The sequence below is a fragment of the Xiphophorus maculatus genome, chromosome 19 (assembly GCF_002775205.1).
Source record: "Xiphophorus maculatus strain JP 163 A chromosome 19, X_maculatus-5.0-male, whole genome shotgun sequence".
NCBI lineage: Eukaryota > Metazoa > Chordata > Actinopteri > Cyprinodontiformes > Poeciliidae > Xiphophorus > Xiphophorus maculatus.
Window position 1 is genome coordinate 495,346 of NC_036461.1, and position 25,041 is coordinate 520,386.

The 25,041-nt window shown below is 43.8% G+C and overlaps 2 protein-coding genes and 1 non-coding gene across 4 annotated transcripts in view; 1 reads left to right on the forward strand and 2 right to left on the reverse strand.

Annotated features, from left to right (window-relative positions):
* The first annotated feature begins 1,465 nt into the window (after positions 1-1,465).
* Positions 1,466-7,617, forward strand: LOC102219609 (isthmin-2-like). 2 transcript variants are annotated; one of them, XM_023352364.1, is made up of 6 exons: positions 1,467-1,977; positions 3,744-3,950; positions 5,275-5,524; positions 5,867-5,998; positions 6,138-6,197; positions 6,773-7,617. In XM_023352364.1, the coding sequence occupies exons 1-6, from the start codon at positions 1,879-1,881 to the stop codon at positions 7,288-7,290; spliced, it is 1,266 nt and encodes a 421-aa protein (XP_023208132.1). In that variant the 5' UTR covers positions 1,467-1,878; the 3' UTR covers positions 7,291-7,617. The 2 variants fall into 2 exon arrangements, with proteins under 2 accessions (XP_023208133.1, XP_023208132.1); XM_023352365.1 differs by lacking the exon at positions 6,138-6,197 and having other exon boundaries at positions 1,466-1,977.
* A 4,396-nt stretch (positions 7,618-12,013) lies between these two features.
* Positions 12,014-12,086, reverse strand: trnat-ugu. The gene has a single exon. It is a non-coding gene; the product is annotated as a tRNA-Thr (tRNA).
* A 2,481-nt stretch (positions 12,087-14,567) lies between these two features.
* LOC102235272 (HHIP-like protein 1) overlaps positions 14,568-25,041 on the reverse strand; it is a 28,250-nt gene continuing 17,776 nt past the window's right edge. The window contains exons 4-11 of the mRNA XM_023352685.1: positions 21,527-22,177; positions 21,287-21,430; positions 20,884-21,212; positions 20,358-20,484; positions 19,988-20,133; positions 19,826-19,907; positions 16,341-16,423; positions 14,568-16,253 (exon numbers count right to left, since the gene is read on the reverse strand). Of these exons, the coding sequence (XP_023208453.1) occupies positions 15,688-16,253; positions 16,341-16,423; positions 19,826-19,907; positions 19,988-20,133; positions 20,358-20,484; positions 20,884-21,212; positions 21,287-21,430; positions 21,527-22,177 (2,128 nt within the window). The 3' untranslated portion in view covers positions 14,568-15,687. The remainder of the gene's footprint in view (positions 16,254-16,340; positions 16,424-19,825; positions 19,908-19,987; positions 20,134-20,357; positions 20,485-20,883; positions 21,213-21,286; positions 21,431-21,526; positions 22,178-25,041) is intronic.

Consider the following 25,041-nt stretch of genomic DNA (forward strand, 5'->3'; position numbering starts at 1 on the left):
TGTTTTGAATCTGGTTGGATTTAATGACCTGCAAACAGGAAGCAGAAGCTTTAACAAAGACACGGCGCCGTTTATTTTTCACAGGATAACAAGCTTCAGGCCTGACTCACTCCACATTATGCATTCTGCCTTCATTTCCATCGCTGCTCCTTATTTCACTGAAGACGAAACGTCTAACAGGACGACTCGTTTCCTCTGGGCCTACACCAGAACCGCACCAAACAGACGGACGGATGGATTCTGGCCCATGGAAAAGACATGTTGCCTTTTCATGAAACGTTCAACCAGCTGTCGGATTTTTGACTCTGCAGGCAGTGAATCATTTTGGCAACGTTTATCTGACGCAGGGAGGAATTATCTGCATTTTGTTCGATTCTTTGCTAGTTTACTCCAGACTGTCTGATGGCCACGTCTTCGTCCAGAGAGGAGGACGGACTTTATCGTTCTAACGGGAGCTAGTGGGAGCATGTAGGTCAGGGGTCAAACTCCAGTCCTCCAGTCGCAGGTTTTAGATGAGCCACAGGTACAAAACGCTGGAATGAAACGGCTTCATGACCTCCTGGTGTGGATCGGTTCTCCAGAACCTTAACGACCTGATTATTCTGTTCAGGTGCAGCAGAGGCTCATCTAAAGGCTGCAGGGCAGGACTGGAGTTTGAGACCCTTGGTGTAGATATTGAATAAGAAGGCCTGGTTCTACACCACCTGGTTCTACACCACCCGGTTCTACACCACCTGGTTCTACACCACCTGGTTCTACACCACCCGGTTCTACACCACCCGGTTCTACATCATTTGGTATTTTTGTGTTTTTCTGATGGAACATTTTGCCGTGTTCCTGAAATAAACCTGATCAATCGATTGATCGGCACCATCAGCGCCGATGATCAGGTGACATTAGAACCCAGGTTTGGACCCGGCTGTGGCTCAGTACCAGTGAACCCTCCTGGACCCATTCAGTTCTGGCTGCACGGCGGTTTGGTTCTGATGGGTCTCCACCAGAACACTGCTGTCAATACTCGACCAGAACTTTGGTCCAGTCATCATGTCTCCAGTTCTGACCCGTTTGGTGCTCAGACTCAGAGATGCATGTTCTGTATTAGAACCCAACGTAAGTCGGAACCAGAAACAGACCCGACATCTGGAAATCCTTTCACCTTTGACCCCCATCTCCACAGGAAGTGGCTGATGACGACACGCAGAGGGGCCCTGGATCAGAACTTTTCCCACTCGTGGTTCTGGACCCGGTTCTGACCTATAATGCAGCAGAACTAACAAAAACCTGAAAAAAACTTTTATGGAATCAGAAACAAAAACTAAATTTACAACCTGAACAGTTTATTTACAGAAAACTGCAGATTTAATTAAACAGAAATTATTTCTAAATATTTTAAAACCAAATAAAGCAAAACAACCTGAATATGAAGGAAAACAGGAAGAAGAAAATGATTTTCAGATCATTAAAATAAAAAGTTCTGCTGAGCTGATCTCACTGTGGTTCTGATACCATCATCATCATCATCATCAGAAGAAGAAGACCACCCTGTCCTTTCAGCTATGACGTCAAAACAAACAAACCCACGTGATCTCTTGGTTCGGGCTCGCGCTGAGTGGGTTGTGTCCTGCGTGGCCGGGGCGGTTCTGGTTTTAAACACGCTGGGCTGAACCCCGCGGATGAACTCAGTTTAAACACCCGAACCGGTTCTGATGGGTCTGCTGCTGATATGAGAAAGTTCGGATCCAGAGGGACTTTAGGTACCGAAGGATAATGGGCATCACGTTCACGCGTGGATCCGTTTCCACGATGGGGTGGACACCTCTGTCCTAGGCTGAAGGACCGGGCCCGGGTTCGGTTCTGGGGAAAGTTTGGAGCAGAAGTATGAACCCGAGAGACGCGCTGCGTGTCTGGCTGCTGATCCTGGCGGCAGAGTCCAGCTGCGGGCTTCCCACGGACCGGAACACGGAGTCCAGTTCTCAGGTAAACCCGCTGCAGGTCCAGAGGTCTCCTTTGGACCTTCAGCTCAGCGGAACCTTCTGGTCATTCAGAGCGAAAATAACCTCTGGGGTCCAAATGTCCGAACCTTTCCACGGTCCAGTTTTCCGCTGATCGTTCGGTTCTGAATGCAAAGCGGAACCTCCAGGTGTAAATGTGTGTAAATGTGACATCATTTCTAAAATACGAGACTTGAACTTTTCTTTTAATGGTACGTTAGCAGCTGACCCTTCAAAGTAAAAGTGAAATGAGAAACGAGCAGCAGCCTCAGAGGTTCTGCTGTGAAACTACTAAATAAACCCAACGGGTTCGTCTGGTTCCGACTGGCTCCGAATCTTTTCAGTAGGAATCTGCTACTGGGTCAGAGGGGTCCAGTCAACTGAACGCTGGTTCTGCTCATCATTTAGCAGCTTTCAGGAAATTACAAATGTTAAGAATACACCGTTAAAAATATATAAAAAATTCATCACTGCGGTTGGGATCCTGTTCCCTCCTAATATTAGACCATCACTTATCCACCATGGCTTTGGCGCCCCCTGCAGAGCGGCGCCCCGAGGCCCTAAACCTGCAGAGCCTCTTTCTGGAGGTGGCGGACAAAAACAACCAGTAGAAACAATTTGGTTCATTGCCAGAACAGCAACTAGTGAATGTATGGATTCTGTCTGTAATGTTGGAGCTTCGGTCAGAACAAACGGGTCCATCCATCAAATCAAACATTTTTTATCCTTTCTCGTGTTTTTCCACACAATTCTCCAGATTTTGTTCCAATCTTAAGAGAATGTATTTCAGAGTGAGACGCTCCCATCATCCACCTGAGGGTGGCGCTGTCCTCCCTCGGTGCCGACTGTGGAAACACTTTATTGTCCAGGGATGTTGCTTCAGGTCCAAGGTCAGGATCCAGGATGTCCAGATTGCCGGTTTGATCCCCGCTCTGTATCGTTGAGCAAGATACTTGACCCTCCTTGCCTGCTGGTGGTGGTTCACCCGGGGGCGCCGCTGCCAGGCCCCCTGGCCTCCGTAGCGTAGCTGTGGCTACCATCTGGTAGCTCAGCACCATCAGTGATGCTGAGCTGGTTCTCCTGAACTGGACCCACAAGATCTGATTGACTGAATATCTGCTCTAAAACACAGAAACAGATTTTATTTTGGTGAAACGGAACCCTGGGGGTCGCCCCCGCTAACTGCTAGCTCGGGTTGCTGGTTGAAATCCTTGTTCATTTCATGGTTTCCTTTCCAGTTTTAGACATTTAACAGTTTTATCCTCTGGTCCGGTCCAGTTCTTCAACAGCCCACAGGAAGACACTAAAATGACGAGCCTCTGGTTCTGATCTGGAACTTGGACCCGAACCATTTTGCCCCAGCTGCGTCGCTTCATGGTGAAATGCAGAAACTGGAAGCCTCCAGCTGACGCTTAGAGGAAAGGAAGCCCCTCCCCCAACATGCCTGGAGCTGCTCGGCTTTAACCGTTTAGCTAAAAATACAGAAACTCGACCCGGGAGACGGGCCGCCGGATCGCAGGACCAGAACCCTAACCAGAGCAGTTCAGGATCTTGCAGCACATTCTGGATCCAGGAAATGTTTCTGCTCTGTCAAAACTCTGACTGGGTCGGCGCTGAATCCAGAACTTCAGTTCCTTCAGGACCGGCGGAGAATATTCCTCCAACAACTGCTGGACCCGCCGTGTTCAGAAGATCCTTCGTTGTTTCAGTCGCTGCCGTCGCTCCAGCTGAACCTTTGTCTCTATTTTGCAGATCAGAGCCGAGGAGCAACCAGAAAACCTGCTGCAGACGCTTCCTCTTCCATCTTCCTCCACCTCCACACAGAGCTGGCCCCAGCAGCCGGACCTCCACCCTTCACCTGCACCCGAGGGGGAGGAGCCTGGAGCCTTCGTCCTGGATCTGAGGAACTTCCCTGATCTGGCCAACGCTTATGTGGGCTCCCAGAACCCCAACATCCAGGTAGGAACGTCTGCTTTGAAAAGGTTCTAGTTACTGAGCCGTAGAGACCCGGCGGCTCCGGACGGAGCTGGACCCGACCCCCCGCAGGAATAAACACCTCACCTCTACTGGAGGTCAGAGGAACCGCTGGACTGTTTGATGTAGATCCTGATCAGGTGGAGGTGACTCTATTGGTGCGTCTCTTCCTGCAGCGAACAACAAGCCTCTTTCATTCATGTGGAATCTGATCGTCATGTAAACTAACCTGCAGCCGCCTGCATGGCCCTCATCCGCTCTGAGATTACACCAACATGTCCGCCAGAGGAATCTGTCCCATCCTGACCTCTTCTGTCTGTAAACTGTAAAAAAAATCTGAAATGCAACAAACGATCTGACTTCAGATCAGTTCTGGCTTTCTGGACGGTTGAAGCTGCTGAAAACATGGAGGCGGCGCCGGTCACAGAGTTCCTAGCGAAGACAGGAGTCTGTTGTTCTGTCTGGCCAGAAACAAGCCGAGCAGCAGGGCGCAGACGACTTGAGGAGGTTTCGCCGTGAAAAACATGGAGGTACGGTGCAGCCAGCATTCAGGGTGGAGACCAACAGAGGTCCAAGGGTGGAGCTTTGATCGTCAGATGGACCTTAGGTGGCGCTACCTGGTGGAGTTAGCCGGTGCAGCTAGCTGGGACGGTGCAGGTGGAAAGCTCTCTAGCATGCGCTGCAACTTTCCACTGACATGGAGAGATTGCTGAGTCACGTCGTCTTCCTGTGCCTGATAACACTCTCCATCACTGCTGGGGAAATAAACACAATGTTCTCACTGACACCAAACATCTTCACTCTACAAAGAAAAAACATCTTTGCTGCAACCAGGACGGAGCCTCCAGCTCCATTTCATGTCACCCCACCCACCAAATGGATTTACCTCTACGGTGCAGTGAGACGTCTGAGTTCTGGAGAGAGTGGCAGTCAGGTTTCCTGGCAGACTGTCGGCACGATCATTGGTGTAACAGCGAGCAGGAAACGTTTCCTAGATTTGAATCTTTTCTGGCCATGAAGGCTCATTCTGAATGGTTGCTTTGGAGTGACCTAATCAAAGTCTGGTTGAGATGCATAATCCTAACCTTCAGCAGCTGTTTGTTCCTGGAGGGACAGAACCAGCTGAGAGGAATTTGAATGAATGAAATCTGAAAACAGCTTCTCCTATTTGTTCAGGTGACCTTTGACCTGAAATATTTAAAGGGTTTCCCCAAAACTGTTTGTTCAGCTTCTTGGTGAAACTGTTAGAATAAATGGAACTGATTAGCATCTAGCACTGCTAGCACTTCCAGGATGCTTCTTCTTCCAGGTGACCATTGAGGTGATGGAGGACTCCCAGACTGAGGTGGAGATGGACCTGGCCAAGGAGAACCAGCGCAGCGATTGGTCCGTGTCGCCGTCTGAGTGGATGAGCAGGAAGCTGTTCTGGCCGCTATTCTGGGAGAGCGGGCTGGCAGGAACTGGGCCAGAGGACTACGGCTACGCCCCGGCGGACGCTGTGCTGGGTGGAGTGGGAGCAGACGGGTGGAGCAAAGACGGAGAGACCAAAGACGGCTTCGGTGAGACATTTCAGATGCTTCTCCCCTCGATCCACCTCAGGGACTCATCCTTGAAACACACAAATAAATCAATGAAAGTGAAGGCAGGCGGGGCGAGACAGCGGCCCTTTGCCCCATGAAGCCTGGAGCGGCTGCTCCTCCACCCGCTAATTCACTGCAGCTGGAGCAGAAAGTAGCTGTGATATATTCCTGCAGGACAGATGGAGCAAGGAGAGCAGAGAAACGTCCAGCTCTCGCTCTTTTCTCCTTAACTGCTCCCCAACTGAGGGAGGAATTTGAACTTGAAAAGGCTGACGTCTGCTACAGGTTTTCACTGCCCATCCATCTGCTGTGTGTTTTCAGAGAACGAAGAGTGGAGCGACTGGGCCCCGTGCAGCACCACCTGCGGACCTGGATCTCAAAAACGGACGCGGTCCTGCGGCTACGGCTGCACGGCAACAGAATCACGCACATGTGACCTGGACAGCTGTTCCAGTAAGACACAAACCAGTTTAGGGCGTTCCGATCCACTGGGGGTAAATCTGTCTCCACAGCCTCCGATCGTCTCCTGATTAGAGGCAACGGTAACCCATGGTTACCATCAGTCACCTTTCTGTCCGTCTTGGTCTCGTAGGCGCTGTGGTCTCAGAGACCGAGGCGACATCGCTCCACCAGTTCAACATCACCGACTCCAGTACGTATTTTATTTGGCCAACCTGCAGGTTCAGGTTGGTTGGCATAGACCAGCAACACAAAATAATTGGGTTTTTTCCGATGTCAGACATCAGGAGACCAACGTCTGACTTGTGAACCTCAGACTGGTTTAGAGCAGATCTGTAACTGGATTCTCTGAGCCGTGCAACTTTTCTACGTGCCTCTTGTCCTCCATCTTTGAATGAAACAACTTCAAATATTTTCATTTATCTATGCTCAAACTATTACATCAAATTTAACAGCATTAGATTCACAAACAAAGTTACAATTCTAGATTTATGGTCTGAGTTAAAATGTTAGCACTTATGAAAGTCTGAGGGGCCTTAAACAGCTGCTTAGTTTGCTTCTGCCTTGGGCCGGCTCTAAATGTGATGTTTTTAGATCTACATGTTGATGACTCCAACAAATATTCGACTTATTTTGAAAGTCAGCCATTTCAGTTCTTCCGTTGGTTGAAAAATGTTTCAAACGGTTTTCCTGCAACTCCCTTCAGGCTCCTGAGTGGAGCTCCGGGCTGAAGCCCAGGCCAGGCTAAGTGTCATGTCTCCCACTCAGGTGTGGACAGCTGTGAAAAGTGGCTGAGCTGCAGGAACGACTTCCTCCAGAAGTACCTCCACCAGGTGCTCACCCAGCTGCCCTCCTGCCCCTGCTCCTACCCCTCCGAGGCCGTCTACGGCGCCATCAGCATCCCGGACCGCAGGCTGCGCAGGACGTACCGCTGGAGAGACGCCAGCGGACCCAAAGAACGGCTGGACGTCTACAAACCTTCGGCCCGGTTCTGCGTCCGCTCCATGCTGTCCTACGACGGCCCGACGCTGGGGGCGCAGCACTGTTGCTACGACGACCGGACGAGGCTGATCACACGCGGCAAAGGCGCCGGAGCGCCGGACCTGATCGGCGCCGAGTTCTCCCCGGAGCTGCATTACCAGGTGGACGTCCTGCCCTGGATCCTGTGCAAAGGGGACTGGAGCCGGTTCCACTCTGCCAGGCCGCCCAACAACGGGCTGACCTGCCCGGACAACCCGGCCGAACCGGCGTTCCAGACGGAGCTCAGAGAGGCCCGGGAGTACTGAAGGCCGGTTCCGAGAGACAGAACGACCTGACCAAGCCTGAAACCGTCGGACCTGAGCAGCTGTGTGTGTGTGTTGGTGTGTGTGTGTGTGTGTGTGTGTGTGTGTGTGAGAGCTTATTTATTATCCAGGGAACATTTACTATGGAGGACATTCGTATCATAGAGCAGCTCAACAGGAAACATGTTATGGTAACTGTAAAATGTCTTTATTATTATTATGATTAGGATTATTATTATACGAGTGAACACACAATTATTTCTTTGTACTTTTGAGTTTCTGTGCGATGAATTTTTTGCATAGTGATAAAAACTCTTGCTACAAAATGGAGCCGTGTTTCCCTCAGCCTGCTGGTTGGTCATGTTGTGACGTCATGGCCTGCAGTGCGTCCCAGTTTTCCATGTCTGGTATATAACCATTCATTGTAGCTTTTAAACTGGTGATACTGGTCCTGTGTCCAGACAGCGGATGGTCAGTAGGTCCAGTAGTTCTGAAGCCTGTTTGTTCTGAAGATCCTGCAGCTTCACTTGGTCTTCCTGACATGGCGCCAGGAACCTCTGAGCTCTGTTAAGATAAAACTACATCTTCTGAAGTTTAGATATTGACCTCAAACCAGACATTGGACTGGATTTTATTTCAATGTCATTTGTGAATGTTGCTCCTGATTTTCCACAGTGGAGCTAGAAAGGTTGAAAAAGGTTTTGGAGAAAGTTTCATCAATGTGACCCTAAACACAAATGACTGGCCAAGGCCGGAGGTCACTGCAGTGAAATTGATTAAGCTTTTCTTCACATGAACAAAGATGGCAGGTGCAGAATATATACAAAGACGTCCAAAGCAGGTTAAGATCAGACACAGCAGGACCTTCAGTGGAAGAGTCCATCACCTTCAGCGGGATTTCTCAGGAGTCTGACCACAGAGCTCCGCTTTTAAAACCACAGGCTCCGCCCACAGGAAGTCCAACCCCCCCCCCCCCCCCCCCCCCCCCACCCAAAAACTAAGCAATTACTTCTAACTCAAATAAAGTCTTAAAGTATACAAAAAATAATAATAATCAGAGAAAAAAAAATAAATAATCTTGTATTCAAAAATACAATACTGAGTTTAATAGAAAACACTCGGTACGTTCTGATGACGGCTGTCGAGACGGTCGGGTTAAAGCAGAAATGAGAATAAATGAAGCGGAGCGACACCAGCGTGGAAAAGAAACGGAGCGACACCAGCGTAGATGGAATTTAAGGCTCCAGAAGATAAACATGAGAACATCAGAGTGTAACAGGTGACACCATTAGGTGGCGCTCTCTCTCCAGCCTGAGCCGCCATACAAGGGAAGCTGGAAGGTGGAGGTCAGGGAAATCCATCGATGACTTGAAGTCTATCAGTTTTCTCTCCACTGACAGAGAAGATATTAAAAGCACACAGCACACCTCGGTCAGCCGAGTCAGCAAAGCGGAGGAAAAGATTGAAGCACTGGAAAACAGAGTCCTGGAGCTAACAGCCGGAAGAGGCGGTGGAATCTGCGGCTCCGCGGCCCGAAGAGACGGAAGTTGTGAGGCTCACGGTGGTGGAGGTCTGTCAGAATATAATCCCAAACTACAAGAGAAGTTTCTGGAGGTGATTGATTGAGTCTATCAGCTAGGTAGAAAACATCCAACCAAACCACATCATCTAATTCTCTATGCAGCATTTCTGCAACTTGATCTGGAAAATGGCAACGAATTCTGGCTGCTTGAAGCAAAGAAATCTCCTGTCCAAAGATCTTTCTGTGAGAGAGACGGAGCCAACTGTGGCCAATAATCCAACAAACCCGCAAGGATAAGAAGATCCAGGACGAGCTTTTGTGGACAGCAAGGAAATTGAATAACTGTTTGGTCGGATCCCATTCAACCTATTATGGAGGAAAAGTTTTATGTTCCCAGTTAAGTTCGACTAAAACTCAGACACTCATCTTGTTTTTTTACTATGTTAAAGTTCTTCTCAGTTAATGTTGGAGGACTGAAGGAAATCACTAAAAGAAAAGCTTTATTTCTGTTTGCCTAAAATTGTGGTGCTGATTTTTGTTTGCTTCAAGAGACTCATTGAATTGATAGTGACTATAAATGTTGGAAAGCTCAGTGGGGAGAAGAGCTGAGGAGGCCCAGGAACTTTGAAACACAAATTCAATAGCAGCAGCAGCAGCAGCAGCAGCATCTTCACCGAAGCCGACCCAGCTGGACACTCTATTCTCACGGTTATCACATGATAAATCTCTTTCTTATTGGTAACATTTATGGTTATAATGACGCCAAGGAAAATATCAGGCTGTTTGAAACTTTGAACTCCAGTATTGATGCTCTTGTTAAAAAATGTAATGAGATTAAGATAATTTTACTAAAAATATGTACCTAAACGAAACAGCAAATTAAACATTGGTTGCCCTCTGGAAACATTTGTACAACCTTTAATAAACATAAAATATTTTACATCACTTTAACTTAAACCATGGAATTACTAAAACTATATAACTGCCGCCGACAGCAGCCACATTTAGCAATGCAAGTGATGTAAGATGGAGCCATTTTGGTCCACTGCTTTGGTTCAGTTAAAGTCTAAGGAAAGCTGAGCTGCTTTCTCTAAACTATGTCTCTACAGTTCTCTGCCCCTCGTTAGAGTTTGACTGTTACTGTGGCAACTTGGAGATTAAAAAGAAGCTTCTGAAGACTTTCTGCAGCAGTCAGGGTGTTGATCTGGTGAAGGAGCATCTACGCTCTAACATAGATCAGGAGATCTAGATCAGAATGGAAAGAACCAGATCTGGAGTCCAAGTACCTGGAGGGAGCCGGACTCCGGTCAGATCCAGGAGCTTCAGCTGCTGCATTCGTTCAGATGAATTCTGATGGCCAGAGGTTTATTTCAGGAGGAAGATTTCTTGTTGCATGAAAACGTCTCCATGGTTACAGTTGTGTTGTAATTATTTGTCTCACTCTTGCTTACACCAGTAGGTATGCAAGAACATTTCAGCTGTTTCCATTTTATTGTAAAATCATCAAACATATCAAAGTTTTCAGGTTCCAATCAAAATGTGACTTTTTTTTTCTCTCCAAGTCTGTTCAGTGAATCATGTTTCATCAACTAATCTTGTTTTCTTTTCCTAAATGTCATTCCTCCGTTTGAGAACCGCTGAAAAACGAGGAGTCCGACCTGCAAAGGCTAAAATAACATGTGGGAAGTGATTTAGTTGGCAGCTCGTCGTTTCACAGTAATGCCTGAGGGGCCAAAAGTCCAGCTGCAGGGATCATCAGCAGGGACCCAGGGCATCTTTAAACACTTCATGCAGTTTATTTCAGCCCAGGAACAAGAAATGATGGACAACACACCAAGACAATTGCAAATGCAACAGATGTGAATGAAAGATTTAAAGCAGAAACTGTGAATTCAGCAGTCTGTCCGCCCTGACAGCCAATCCAAACGTTTGAGAGGAGCGCAGCGTTCAGAGACATTCATCACAAACCCCAGAAAGAACCCGAGCGCCGATTCACAGGAACCGACTGAGCCACCAAACCCGAACGGCTCCGGAAAGAACAGCGTCCTTCAGTCGGCGTGAAGCGGCGCATCATGTTTCCTAGTTCACAGTTCAGTTCAGTTAATTTAGTTCCTGATCAGGGGACCTGGTTGCCATGGCAACGAGCTCAGAGACCTCAGTGCCAGTTTGGCTCCAAATCCACAGTTTGTGCATCGTATTAAAATGTGGAATTGAATAGATGTGATCATCTGCAAGACGTCCTGACCTCTAGGCTCAAGTGGCCGACGATGAAACTGGATTTTATTCCAGCTGAACTGGTAAATGACCAGTTGGGTCGTCTGGTCCAACTAAGCAGACCAGAACTCCGTCGCATTACGAAATGCAGATGCAGCAACATTCTACATTCTGCGTCATGCTGTGTGTTTCAGAATAGATTTAAAGTTGTTTTTACTGGTGTTTGAAGGGTTAATAGTTCCAGTCCAAACGAAGCTACTGGGAACCTCAGGATAAACTCTAACAGATCTAACAGAACGGGCTCAGAATGAGCTGAACCAGGTCACTTCCTGGTTATTCACCCTATTCTTAAGGTTCCCCAAGAGTCAGCAGAACAACGATTAGAAATATTTTCAATTAAACTAAGACTAAATAGGGTGGACTGGTGATTTTCCTGCTTGTACCCAGCCTCTCTCCCAATGACTGCGTAGATAACCAGGTATAGCTCAAAAACTAAGTCAAAACGGGACATTTTCAAGCTTATTGCACAAGGGTTCATTTCAGTTTGAACCTGTGAGACTGCAAGCCTACATTCAGATTCAACAAGTGCAATGCTGACATCTAGTGTTAGGAAGCAGAAGTTACTGAATGAAACTAATTGGTTTCTTTTTGTTAGAAACCAACTAACAAAAGGCAACTTTCTACTTGTGTAGCATCATAGGTTATTTATAAGGATACTGCTTAGATCCAAATATAATTTTCATAAAGAAATAGTACTTATAAATACATACTCACTTTCAGTTATATATTCTTTATTTTAATTGGAGTTTTATTATAAGGGGTCATAGTTTTATTTTTATTGGCCATAAAATAACCCAGAATGTATACAGATTTTGGAAAAATAATAAATTACTGTTTACAGGTAATGGGTACTGGATTTTCAAAATATTAATGTTATATTGTGTGATGTAGAAAAAACCCCCAACTAAACCAAAAGGACTGAAGAAATCCAGGCCCCAGCGAGGATCGAACTCGCGACCCCTGGTTTACAAGACCAGTGCTCTAACCACTGAGCTATGGAGCCGACCCGCTGCGTGCTGCCGCTGGCTGCCGGTTAAACGGTGAACTACGGACGGCGCGTTTTACTTTCAGTGGCTCTGAGGTCCAATCCTCTGTTTCATCAGTGGAGCTGCTTGTTTCCTTTGCTTCTGTTATACATCCTGGATGCAAAAAACATCTACCAAGAACGAAAGTAATTATTGGTAAATCCTTCTGCAACAGCGCCCCCTGCTGCTCAATCGTCAGCAAAAGTAACCGCTGGACCTGACGGTGTGATGAAGCTACTTCATCATCTTCAGTTAATTATGTTTAGATAAACATTTTATTGTGATTATTAGAGAATTGGTTTCAGCTGAAAATTAAAAACTGGAAACAATAAAATTATACTGAAGATTTTAAAGGAAACAAGAAAAGGTAAAAATATTTTCACATACCCAATGAATCTATAATATATGAAAATGTAAACCATGAAACTCCAGCGTGTGTATAATGGAAGTCATAACCTTCAGTTTATATTCTTCTAACCCATCTCTTATTCTTAGTTTGTTTTATATTTCCAGGGTTGTATAGCTTCTAGATGACAATTAGGTTTGTGCAGAATTAACTTGTCAAAAAATATGTAGAAAATTTGCATGTCCTGCAAAGGTTGTGAATGCTGCAAGCGGAAAGTTTTTGCTGAGATTTCCTGAAGCATTTCAAGTCAACTGTAAAAAAAGTTGCAAGAATGTGATTGTCGTGGAAAAAACTATTTCCAAGCAAAACTATTTTAAAAGGATAAACTGTCTAAATGCTTGGCAAACACCGTAATTTTCCTGACAGGTAGAGCTTTTCTCAACGGCTTTATTTCTGAAAAGTTACTCCAGAGATTTGCCACCTGCTTCAAGAGGAATTTGGTGGATATTTCCTCAGGCTTCAGCATGTCGAGCTTGAAGTAGTTAGCTTTCAAAGAGAACCAAGTTTAGCTCAGTTTTGCAGAGCTGTTGAGATTTTCAGTGCATTTCAGTTGAGCAAAAACTGAAAGCAAAAGCTGAATATTGTAATTAGTGTAAAGTATTAATATCATAAGTCATCGCTGTGATGTCCTTAATGAACTGAATAATTTGAAAAGTGCATGGGTGCCAAAAAAATGTTGGATATAAAATGAGATAACAGAGAAAGTGTCTAAGCATCAGCACTGATAGGCGGATGGATGATCCAACAGAACCACCGGAAAACTGTTTATCTGACCTCATCCAGTAGAAACAATACCACCACATCTCTAATCCGTTCTTTCAACTTCAGGTTTTAGAACCTAAAACAATTCAATTAAATTAGTTTCACAAATTCAATAAGATTCTGTGTTTACAGCTGAGCAAAGTAAAAAGCATACATTTATTTTAATTGAATGAAGTGTGCTGAAAACACACCAAACTGTGACTCTAAAACCAGAATATTTGTGGAACAGTGGTATTTGTGAACTGCTGCTCTCCTTTGAGATCTTCCTGTAGAGCAACGGCGCCCTGCAACAGGCAACCAGCCGATATTCTGCTGCAGGTGTTGGGAACCAGGGTTTTTGGTTTTGGCTCTTTGGGGGGATTTTTGTTGCCTGCTGCTTCCCTCTTCATCCACTAGATGTTGCCTAGAGGCTGCACTACCTTCAGTGCGTGCCTGCTGACTGAATCAGTGCACCTGTGATTAATCACCTCATCATCTAGGAGTGTATGAGGAACGGACTGCCAGCACTTTGGTGCCTGAGTGTTTGCCAGTTAAGGTGCTCTGCGCCCCTCTGAGTCAGTTCCTCTGAGAATATCTCTAGTAATATTTCCTTGTTGCTTCTCTCTCAGGTGTTTCCTTGTGGCGCCTTGGATTTACCCACAGTGTGACTCGAGTTCCTAGCTTTCTGGTTTTCCCTCGTGACGTCTTGGATTATTACTCACTGGTTGCCAGAGTCCCTCTCCGCCTCTGTTGAAGAATGGTTGACGGTTCCCGTTTGCATGACTCGCTCCTCTCCTCTCACTGAACTTACTTGTCCGCCCTCCACTGCAGCCTCTACCATCTACCTCCAAGTACTCTCCATCTGGATCTCACACTGGAACCTGGATCGTCTCAAGGACCCCTGCAAAGAGACTACAGTAATTCCCTCTTGGTGGAAACTCATCGTTTCATCAAGTAAGATCATTCCATTTTCCTCTGAAGTCCCATTTGTCTGATTCACCTCAAACTCACCATCACTGTCTACGTAGTGCAGGTGACCCTGGCTTCCATCCTCTGGACAAGAACCACCCAATCTCATATTCCATCATTGTTAAAATGAACTTTATCTGATGTCCTGTTCTCCTGACTGTTCTGCATGTGGGTAAAAGACATGAACCCAACATGACAGCAGGTCGTCTTAAAAAGGTTTCAAAACCTGAACATTTGAATTAAAATCAATTATTTATACAACCCCCACTCAGCTAAATTTATCTAAACATATCTACAACATGATCCAATAAAATGAACAGTGAAGCAGACTTTCATTTCAATATTAGTGGTGATTGACCAAAGCAGAAATTTTATTCTAAGATCTGAAACATTAAATATTAGAAGATGATCTCAACATGGTCAATGCAGTTGCTTGTTTTTCCTCTTTAGTTGCTTTTAAAACATTGAAACAAGAACTGATAATCACAGACATCCCAGATATGAACCATCACGTTTGTACCATTAGTGGATTTAAGGTGGATCTCAGCATAGGGCATTTATGAGTTGAATGTCTTGAACCTCAGTTACTGTGCAGATGTATGGACCAATAATTATGCAAATTCATTACAACTACTAAACTGCAAAAAAGGACAATAAGAATTAAAAAGCTTGGTACCTGGATCACACAAATCCATCATTTATACATTGTAGATACTAAAACTTACTGATTTGGTGAATTTACAGCGTGTGCCTTATTTAAAACACACAAAATGAACAGTTACCAGAAAACATTCAAAAATTGTTTTCAAAAGAAGGATTTTAAAATCGGAGGAAAATACAAATTCAAAGTTTGTAAGATCAGAACCACAAGAAGTTTTAACGTTTCAGTCTGTGGTGTGAAACTATGAAACAGTTCGACTGGAATTAAAAAATGTCCAAACATTAAACAATTCTGGTTTACACTAAATATGAGAAACTGTCTTGATGCATTATGTTACATCATTGTTTGCATCAACATTAATGTTTCATAGTTGATACTATTAGAGCTATTAACATATCACTGGATGTATTGCATTATCAGGAAGTAGAATGAAGGTATACTTTCATAATATAAACCAGATGAGATCATTTTGAGCGACTTTTAATAAGTTTATACTTCAACCCACTGCTTTGAATCTTTATTGGTATTGCATTATTGTAATGTTATTGTAACTTGGCACGTTCAATAAAGTAAAAGAAAAAAAGAACTGAATCCACATTCTATCTAAAACCTCAAGATGACTTGATATGAATTTATTCTGCTGAACAAGCTGCAATTTGACGATTCAAAGCATTTCGTCATGACTTGAGAAGAATTTCTTCCCTCTAATGAGCCTTGGAGGATCTGTTGAGTTTCAGGGTTTCCTGATTTTAGCACTTAGTTTGGTTACTTTGAAGTATTTCTCCATTTCTGCTGCCAACTTCTAGGCTTCTGCAGAGGGTTTTGAGTTCCCACAGATCACTCCAGCGTCTTCATAGTGGGCACAGTTATGGTGTCCCACTCCAGCATGTGTGCAGTTCAACAGGCTGAACTCTGTTCCATTGCAATGAACATCATCCAGGAGAATCCGCAGTCCCTTTCCTTCTCCAAATTCAGCATTCCTCGCTGCTTTTAGGGCATACTTGAATCCCAGCTGTCTGCAGACCACCTGGGCATTCTTCATGGACCACAAGTCATCACAGACGGTACCCCACTCCCCGTGGACATAGATCTCCACCCGTCCACGGTCTCCATGCAAGAATTCATCCCTGACCAGTCTCACCACTCCGTTGTGAAGCTCAGACATGCTTCTGGACCTGCCTTTCCCCTTCCGACCGCGGCCTTTCTTCTTTGGACTTTGGGGTGATCTGGTGGTTCTGATCGGAGCAGGGGTGGTCTGGACTTGTCCTCTTTCACTGAGACGATCCAGGAGGTCCAGAAGCCAGTCATAGGTCCTTGTGGGTTCGGCTTCAGACGTGTTTTCGGCTGGCAATTCAACCCCAATCAAAGCTGATGACAAACATAGTACATGCTAGAAAAACATATTAAAGGCAGAAGGAAGTAGCTTGGTTCTATTAGTGTTGAAGGTGGACTTACCTTCCTGCGGAACAAACTGGATGAGGTTACTTCTGACTCTGACAGGAAGAGGTTCGTAGTGGCAACGTCTTGGTGGAGCGCGTCTGAAAAGCAACAGAAACTAAATACTTTATACCTGTTAAGGATTCTGTCATTTCCTCTCTTTTAGCCTCGTCTATCTACTTACACACACACGCGCTGCAGCTTACATAACCATGTTTATGAGTGTCTGTCGGCAGTCATATGTAAACAGACTGAAACTGATTAGACTTCCCTTTTGGGAGGGGACAGATCGTAGAGAAGAATAAAAAGCTAAACTCTAATCTTTGCCTCACTTGGTTCCGTCCATCAGCTGAGCTCAGTGGGCCGGCGCTGGACGGTGAATGTAACTCTGGTTCTGACCCATTTGGATGACATGTATGGCTTGTAACATTTGATCATTTTTCGACATTAAAGCCTGTTTTTATAAGCAAATCTCATTATTTCTCAAAGTAATTTACAGTGAGGGGTTCTGGTCCTGAACGCGTTAACGGACCTGGTGGAGCACAGAGACAGAATGAATGAACTCCAAAATAATAAAGATGATATTTTTGCTCTTTGATGTTCAGTGATTCCCACAGATATCATTCAGAGCAAACAAAATCCAGCAGAGGAATTTTCTTCTTCTGGTACATTTTATTAGTGTATTTATGTAGAATTTTGATAATTGCCAAATATCTAAAACATTTATTGACCAATCTAATTTTCCACTCCTGTACCTTTCATAAATTATGCAAAAAATTTAAAATACAAAACAGAGAGAAACCATAACACTGATTAAAACTCAGACAGTACATAACTACTCAATGTTCTTCAAATGTTCGCAAATCTCACCAATAAAGTTCCAAAATACCAGCAGCGTGTAAAACGCCTCACCATGCCTTTAATTCAATTCAATTCAAAAATACTTCATTGATCCCAACAAGAAATGAAATGTTGTAAGTCACTAATTTTTCTAATGAATGAATGAATGAAGGGATCTTTCCCACAGAAATGTTTTGTAGGAAAGATCTCTGTAGCAGTCTGCGCTTACAGCGAATCTGAACAAGCCTCTGACTGAAGACATTGTGCCGCTAAAGAGCGGTCTGATGAAGACGACGGTCCAGATGGGCTGCCATTTTCTTGATTTGCATCGTTGTCTTCAGAGGTTCCACAATCAGAACCAAAACCCTAACAGAACCGTGTTCATCTGGAGCTTCTTCCTCTGGACTGAGGTTTAGATTTCCAGGATTATAAACAACAGATGGAAAAATCATCTGTACCCAAAGCAATCAGGTCTTGAAGTGTCCAAGCTTTTTAAAATCAGTCAACATAAGTGTATGCATTTCCTGTTTGTAACACTTTATCTAAGTTTATGTTGTGTTGCATGTTTTTACTGCAAAACGAGAAAACCCGAGATCATCCCACTTCCCCATGCTGGAGGTTTCAGTTTAAAAGTAACAACACATGAAGTTACCTATAAAGTTAATCACACAAGTGACATCTAGACCCAACAGTAGACTTAAACTTCCATAAAATCAATCTGGCTGTGTGTGCTGTTTATGTCTCCTGCAAACTTTGCTTTAATTCTAGTTTTCTTTTTTCTATCTAATCATAAGAAATCATAGTCAGACATTGAGAGTCATGAAACAGGAAGTAGGTTTCCTGGAAAGTAGAGGAAGTAAGTTTCCAGCCTGCAGATTTATAAAAAATAGTTGAGACTATTCCTTATTTCAAAGCATAAAAGTTTTAAAGAATGAAATCTAAACATTTTGAGTAACTGAATAAGACCCAAAGTAAAATACTTACATTTATATTGGTTTACTTATAAGAATACTTAACCCTACACTTGGGACTCGCCCGAGTCACTAAAACCAACCTGGCTCAGTAAACAGAGCAAGTTAACCGTTAACAGGTGTGAAACTAGTTGGCTGCAGGCTGCTGAGTCTGGCTAATCCACAGGGGGAAGAAGGGTGGAGCATCTGGACGGAGGCCATCAGGAACCAGGCGACTCTTTCTGAACAGGCCAGCTTAATCTGAGTTTACTTCAGTTCTGGACCAGGTTAAACCCCAGCAGATTTAGAAAACTCAATTCACCCTTTAGACAGAGAGCTGGTGGCACATCTCCCCTCTCAGAAAGAGAAGGGGGGAGGAAGGCCGTGCAACAACAACAACAGTCAGGCATCCTTTGGGGATGACATAGAAACCAAGCTGATTTTCTGATGACCGTTTCATTTCATCCCAACCCGAAGACCAGCGGAAAGCCTGCAGGGCCAAAGTCCTGCAACTTTTAGATGCGTCTGTAACCCTAACCCTGATTGCACTGAGGAGGATATTCAGCTGTTTGACTGAAGGATGTCGGACCAAGGAGACAGCTGAGAGTCGCAGGACGCCGGAGTACAAGGATTGTCCAGCCTGCTACCGACAGAACTTCAGAAGAACCTGGTGAGGACTTTAAGGACAAGGACAGAACTGTTCTGGTTCAGCAGCCTCAGTGCTTCCTCTTCTCTAACGAGTCTCCTCCCTCGGTTCCCTGCTGAGATTCTCCCCAGCTGTTCTTCATCCCTCTGATTAGCCTCACCTACTCTCCATGTCACTCATAACATCTCAGTTCTGAAGCTCCTCATTGAAACGAACATAAAATCTACAAGTTCTTTTGTTCCTGTTCTTGTGGATTTTGTGTAAGTTTTTTCCTTTATTATATTTATATTCTGCTCACCATTGGTCTCCACTTTAACAAGGACAATATCTCACACGATCCTTTTCAGGAAACTAAACGATTCCAGGCAGAGAAAGTGTTTCAAGAATGCCACATGGTGACAGAACAGACTTTCCATCCCACTCTGGACGTGACACCAGTCATTGAACCAGGTTTTTGTACAAAGACCAATGAGGAGCCTCATCATTTTAAAATGGAAAATTTACTTTGGCAGTATTTGAAAATGTAATGACCATTTTATAGTTAATCTATTCACTTTTTAAGAATGTAACTGTGTAAACTAAGAAGCACATTTTCTCCTCAGTAATGATTTAAACCTGAAGACCAACTGGGAAATTATGAAAGTCTCAGAAAAACATTGGCTTGACATTGGATCCTGATTTCAAATTTGTCAAGCATACCTACATGCTAAGCTAAGGTGTAAAAGCTAACTTGCATAATTCTCTTGTATTCAATAGATATTAATAAGCTGAATGAAACCAGAGAGGAGGCCATATTGATAACAGGACTACCATGTCTGAGCTGAGTTTGACTGAGCTGACATCTGAAACATTGAACTCAATTCTAGTTTCACTGAAACAGAAACCGCTTGGAACTGTAACTTCCAGCTGAAATAACAGATTTCCCCCCAACGGTCAAAAATGAATCAAAGGATGTTTGTCTCTGATTAATCCCTTTCCAAGAATTACATTTCCATGAAGGAAAGTTATTCTGCGGACACTGCAGGAAGATTATATTCTCCTAATGACGAGAGAAAAACGTGACTCACCTTGACGGATCTACTACTTTATAAATGACTCCCGAAGGAGCCGTGGCGCTCGGTGTTCCTGTGGACATGAAGTACAGCTCGCCTGCAGGACCCATAAAAAGACAGTAAATCACTAAAAACTGTGAAAAGCAGCCTGTGGCTAAGGTTGAGTTAATCTGTTACCAGATTCATCCTCAGCGAAGGAGATGATGTACGGATAGTAGTTGTTGATGAGTCCAGGAAAGGCACATGTCAGGCCCATTCCCATGCAGATTTCATTATACTTCCACTCTCCAGAGTTCGTATTCTCCTTTAGGCTCATCAGACGCCTAAATCAAGCAAAAATCTCACAGTGAATATTAGACTGATTCCCTGCTGCATCTCAAACCTCTACAGAAGATTTTAGATGATACAAAAGGTTAGAATAAGGCTGGTCTACGTCCCTGATTCCTTTCTGATGTTAACTTTATATATTCAGGTGATACGAGCGCCAAAGCAAACTTTTATCTCCATGTTTTCACAGCTCATTGTGAAGTTTGCCTGGTAAACTCACCCACTCATGAAGTCTCCAAATATGTACATGCCATTCAGGTTGGGGTGTTCACAGCCTCGGTACACGTATCCTCCTGTCACCGACTTGCCCTTCTTATGAGGGTAGGCGTAAATGGGCAGCACGTCATCTGTGAAGAAACCTCATCATCACCAGACTGAACAGCAACAGATTAAAAGCTGTGGACCCTCAGGTCCTCTGGCACTGGACTGTCAACAGTTCCCAGAGTCTCAACTCACACTGATGGTGAGACTTGTTTCCGATATTAAGGCCCCGGTATGTGGAACGGTCTGCCAGAGAACCTGAGGGCCGCATAAAATGTTGTTGTCTAATTGATTAGTTGATTGACTTGATCATAATCATAATTTCCACACATCGCTGCAAATGTTTTTCTCTCTGTTGTTGAATAGAGAGTCAGTGTGACTCAATTTGCAGCTGCATTAGAGAATTAAACATTTTCATAGCTTATCTAATCCTTCCTGCCAACAGTGCAGATATATCTGAAAGGAGGGTAATGTAGCATTCTTACTTAGTGAGCTGTTGGTGCACAGCTTCTTATCATAGCAGGAGAATCCCTCTTTCGCTCTCCAGCCATAGTTACGACCTTCCTCGATGATGTCAACTTCTTCATACTTGTTCTGGCCGACATCTCCACAGAAGATCCGACTCTTCCCCTCTTTGGTTTGTGGATGCCCCCGGTCCACCGAGCACCTCCACATGTTACGGACACCGTAAGCGTAGACCTCTGGGCGCGCGCCAGGCTCGTGGATGAATGGGTTGTCTGTGGGGATTCTGTACAGCGGACCTTTCTCGTTGTTGTCCACATCAATTCGAAGAACTTTACCCAATAGGGCAGACCTGGAACATCCCCAGAGTTACACTTTATGAAGTTTAGCTTTAACCATGGCCTCATTGCACCATTGTGTACTTACTTGTTCTGGGCATTCCCATGCTTTCCAAATGGATCTCCTGCCATTCCACCATCTCCTGTGAAAATGTACAGGTAGCCATCATCCCCGAAGAGAAGCATTCCTCCATTATGATTGGACGCTGGCTCATCGATCTCCAGAATTACCCTTTAGAGAAACGGTTCAATAAAAAATAAGTCTTATTCTGTAAACATTAAAATTCAGATGCTTTCCACTCTGTAGTGCAGGCCAGTCCATACCTACCGCTCTGACGTGTGGTCCACCAGATTCATGTCATTGGTTGACACCTTGAACTCACTTATCCTTATTCTCTCATCAAAGCCAACCTCCACTGAGTAGTACACATACAGTTTGCCATTGTATTTGTATTTGGGATGAAACGTGATTCCAAGGAAGCCCCTCTCATCTCCCTCCCATGATGATGTCAGCACCGCCTTGGTGATGTTCAGAAATGGCTTCTCCAGCTTGGATCGGTCAGGGAGGTAAGTCCACACTATCCCCACCTGCTCTGCAACAAAGAACCGATGCGTACCGTCATTGGCGTGAACCATAGCCAGTGGGTTCCTCAAGCCATTTGCCACCTCTTCCAGACATAGTTGCAGACAACCATCAGAATCTTTCTGAACCCGGCCCAGGTTCTGGTTCAGCTTATGATTGCTGAGTAGGTGAGGATAACAATAATCAGCATCATCCAGCTCTAGAAGCTTGCAGAAACGATTCTGATCGTCTTTGGCCTGATTTAAAGGTGTGTAATCTGATATGAAAGGGATGATTGGGCGGCACTGGTTCCAGAACTGGGAGCAGTAGTCGGGGCAGAGGCCTGGGATGGTCCGGAGCGGGGTGCTGGGATCCTCAGCATCAAACAGGTGAGCTGCAAACGGTGAACACTCCTGAGATCAAAAGATGGAGAAAACTGATTAAATGAGAGACGATCAACCCCTTAACCCTCGACCCCTAAATCCCCCAAAACGGCTGAAAAGGCAAACCCAAATGAAATCAGCTGCTGTTCTTGAACAATATGGAGTTCATGCAAAAGCTTGGTCTCTTTATGAAGATGACAAGCTACATTTTCTATTTTTGCTGTCAAAAAGTCTTTAACTGTAAGTAGTTTGTAGCTATTATGTTTGGAACACAAAAGAAATTGAAAAATTTTGCGTCACCCAGATTTTTCATTTTTATTTCTTGTAAATGTGCATTGAGTGTTGAATGTATGCACTGGAAAATATAATAAATGTCTAGAATAAAGTATTCTGCTCATGGATTTCAAGACTGATCAAAATAGCACAAAAAGAAATGCCATTTTGGACATGTTTATTTCTGAGGATGTACAGGTGTTGTCCAAGTGGCCATTTGGACCACACCTTCTGTGGAAATTACTTATAATTATATAAATAAAATAGCATATCTGGGGGAGCAGGGGGGTTAGCATCCAGTCAGACCTCCTCCCCCTTCTTGCAATACGCTGTCCGTCTGTCCGCTCCCACCCCTTCTAACGATACACTAACCCGTATCGTTAGAATACGATACGAAGGTGGGGGTCTGGAAATATTCCAGAAAGAATACAGGCATGTCAAAATGAGCTCAAGTCGCTCTCTGGATATTATTGGCTCGGGAAAAGCCATTTCATAACATTATTGATGGAATGTGGTGTCAATCAAAAGGGGGCGCTCTAGGCTGCCCAATAAAAGCGTCATAATGGCCACTGGCAGAGTTGAAACCCTTAAATCTCAGTCCCTGAAAATACGATGGAAAAATTGCACGTGGGCATTCCGGTGCAGGCTAAAGGGTTTTAATAAAGCTAAAATATTTATAACAATGTCAGTCATGAGCCGATTGGTCTGAATGTTCCTAACAGAACCCTTTAGTACCAGACTCCAGTATTACTGCTGCTTCCTAGAGGTTCTAGAGTAGAATGGTGGAGAGGTTCTGCAGGGAACCTTTAATTTAATCCTCAAATGCTTTTGAAAGCATTCAAAATATCTCTGAATTATTTACAAACAATTCAGTCACACAAATATCTCCATTGATCCGAGTTATTAAACAGTGCATTAAGTTTACTTAATTATTCAAATTATATTAAGTTTTAGATCCAAGCAAACCCAGCAGAACATCAAGTAGCTGATTTATACCGTTTACGCCTACTGACCAACAGGGGGTGACAGTGGAGAGAAGACGTTCCCCTTTTATGGCAAGCTGATGTAACATAAATTTGGTTTCGTCTGACGATCCGTAATTACATTCTAGATATCTGAAAATGCATCTTGACTGGACAAAACTACATTTTGACTATCTAGAATGGTAATTCAAGATATCTGCATTTACATTCTGACTAATAAGAATAATAATTCTAGAAATCTTCAATTACATTTTGACGAGTCAAAATTACTTTCAAGATCTCAAATTATGACAGTGGATCTGTCATTTGACAGGACACATCCGTAATAACAATTTAAGATATCTTTAACTTAATTATGACTAGTCAAAATTACAATTTTAGATATCTGAATTAAGAATTGCGTGGAAGGCCCTTTGTGTTGTCCCAACAGTTGCCTGCAGAATTTGATGTTTCCTGCACAAAATTTTCAGTAAATGCCACAACGTAGAAAGAGCTCGGCAATGTTGGAAATGTGGAGAACGCAAAACTTCAACTCTAAGACTGCTTCTCAAATCCGCAAAGAATTTCCTGTTTATTCATTTCCGACAAACCGAATGCACTTTGAAAAACAGCTTTGAAAAGCTATAACTTGTTTTTGTCAAAGCATTTTCAACATGAAAGTTGTGCATTTTCAAACATCCTGTTTCATTTGATTTTTTATTGTTTTATCAAATTTTCAAACTGCCACGTAAGTCAGGGACGTTTTAACTATACAGAATATATATTCAAGATATCAGTAATGTCATTCTGACTAGTCAGAATGTTAATTTAATATATCTCTAATTCATTTAGAGATATCTTAAAATGAATTCTGACTAGTCAAAATTACAATTCAAGATATCTATAATTTAGTTTTCACTAGTCAAAACTACATTTCTCCTATCCAAAAATACATTTAAGATATCTTGAATTATTGTGTTATTGAGATATCTTTAGTTAGAATTATGACTAGTCATAATTTAATTGTAGATATCTGAAGTGTGTATTTCAGATAGTCAGTAATTCATTGTAGATATCTTGAATTGAAGTCTCCATAAAACTCAATGGTAAATCTGACGTCATTTCGACTAGTCAGAAAGTAATTAGATATCTTAAATTACTAAAACGTCTAGGCATAAAACCATTTTGAGATATCTGGAATGTAAGGGCGGTAAAACAGAACTTTTGTTAAAACAGCTTGCCAAACCCCTTTAGCAGGAAGAAACCTCCAGCAGAACCAGAACCAGAACCTTGTCGAGTACAAATGACCGTCTGCCACGACTGACTGGCAATTTGAGAAGAGAGAGCAGGAAGCACAAAAAGAGACAGAACTGGACCATGTTGAACAGTAAAAATGATCTGATTATTAAAGTTTGTACATTCGAGAAGAAGAATCTGAAATAACAATCTGAATTTAACAGGGCGCCAGTGAAGAGAAGCTAAAATAGGAGAAATATGATCTTGTTTTTAACTTTAGTCAGAAGTCCTGCTGCAACCTTTTGGATCAGCTGAAAGCTTTTGAATGCAGCTAGTAAATAATTACAGCAGTCCAGGCTGGAAGGAACAAATGCATGGATAAATTTTCCAGCATGGAAAACGCCTGGACAGGGTGTTTCTAATTTTG

Excerpts from the sequence above, each read along its gene's own strand:
- LOC102219609 (XM_023352364.1), top strand. The coding sequence starts at position 1,879 with ATGAACCCGAGAGACGCGCTGCGTGTCTGGCTGCTGATCCTGGCGGCA. Across the intron at positions 1,978-3,743 it reads ACACGGAGTCCAGTTCTCAG|ATCAGAGCCGAGGAGCAACC; the intron begins GTAAACCCGCTG and ends TCTATTTTGCAG. Across the intron at positions 3,951-5,274 it reads CCCAGAACCCCAACATCCAG|GTGACCATTGAGGTGATGGA; the intron begins GTAGGAACGTCT and ends TTCTTCTTCCAG.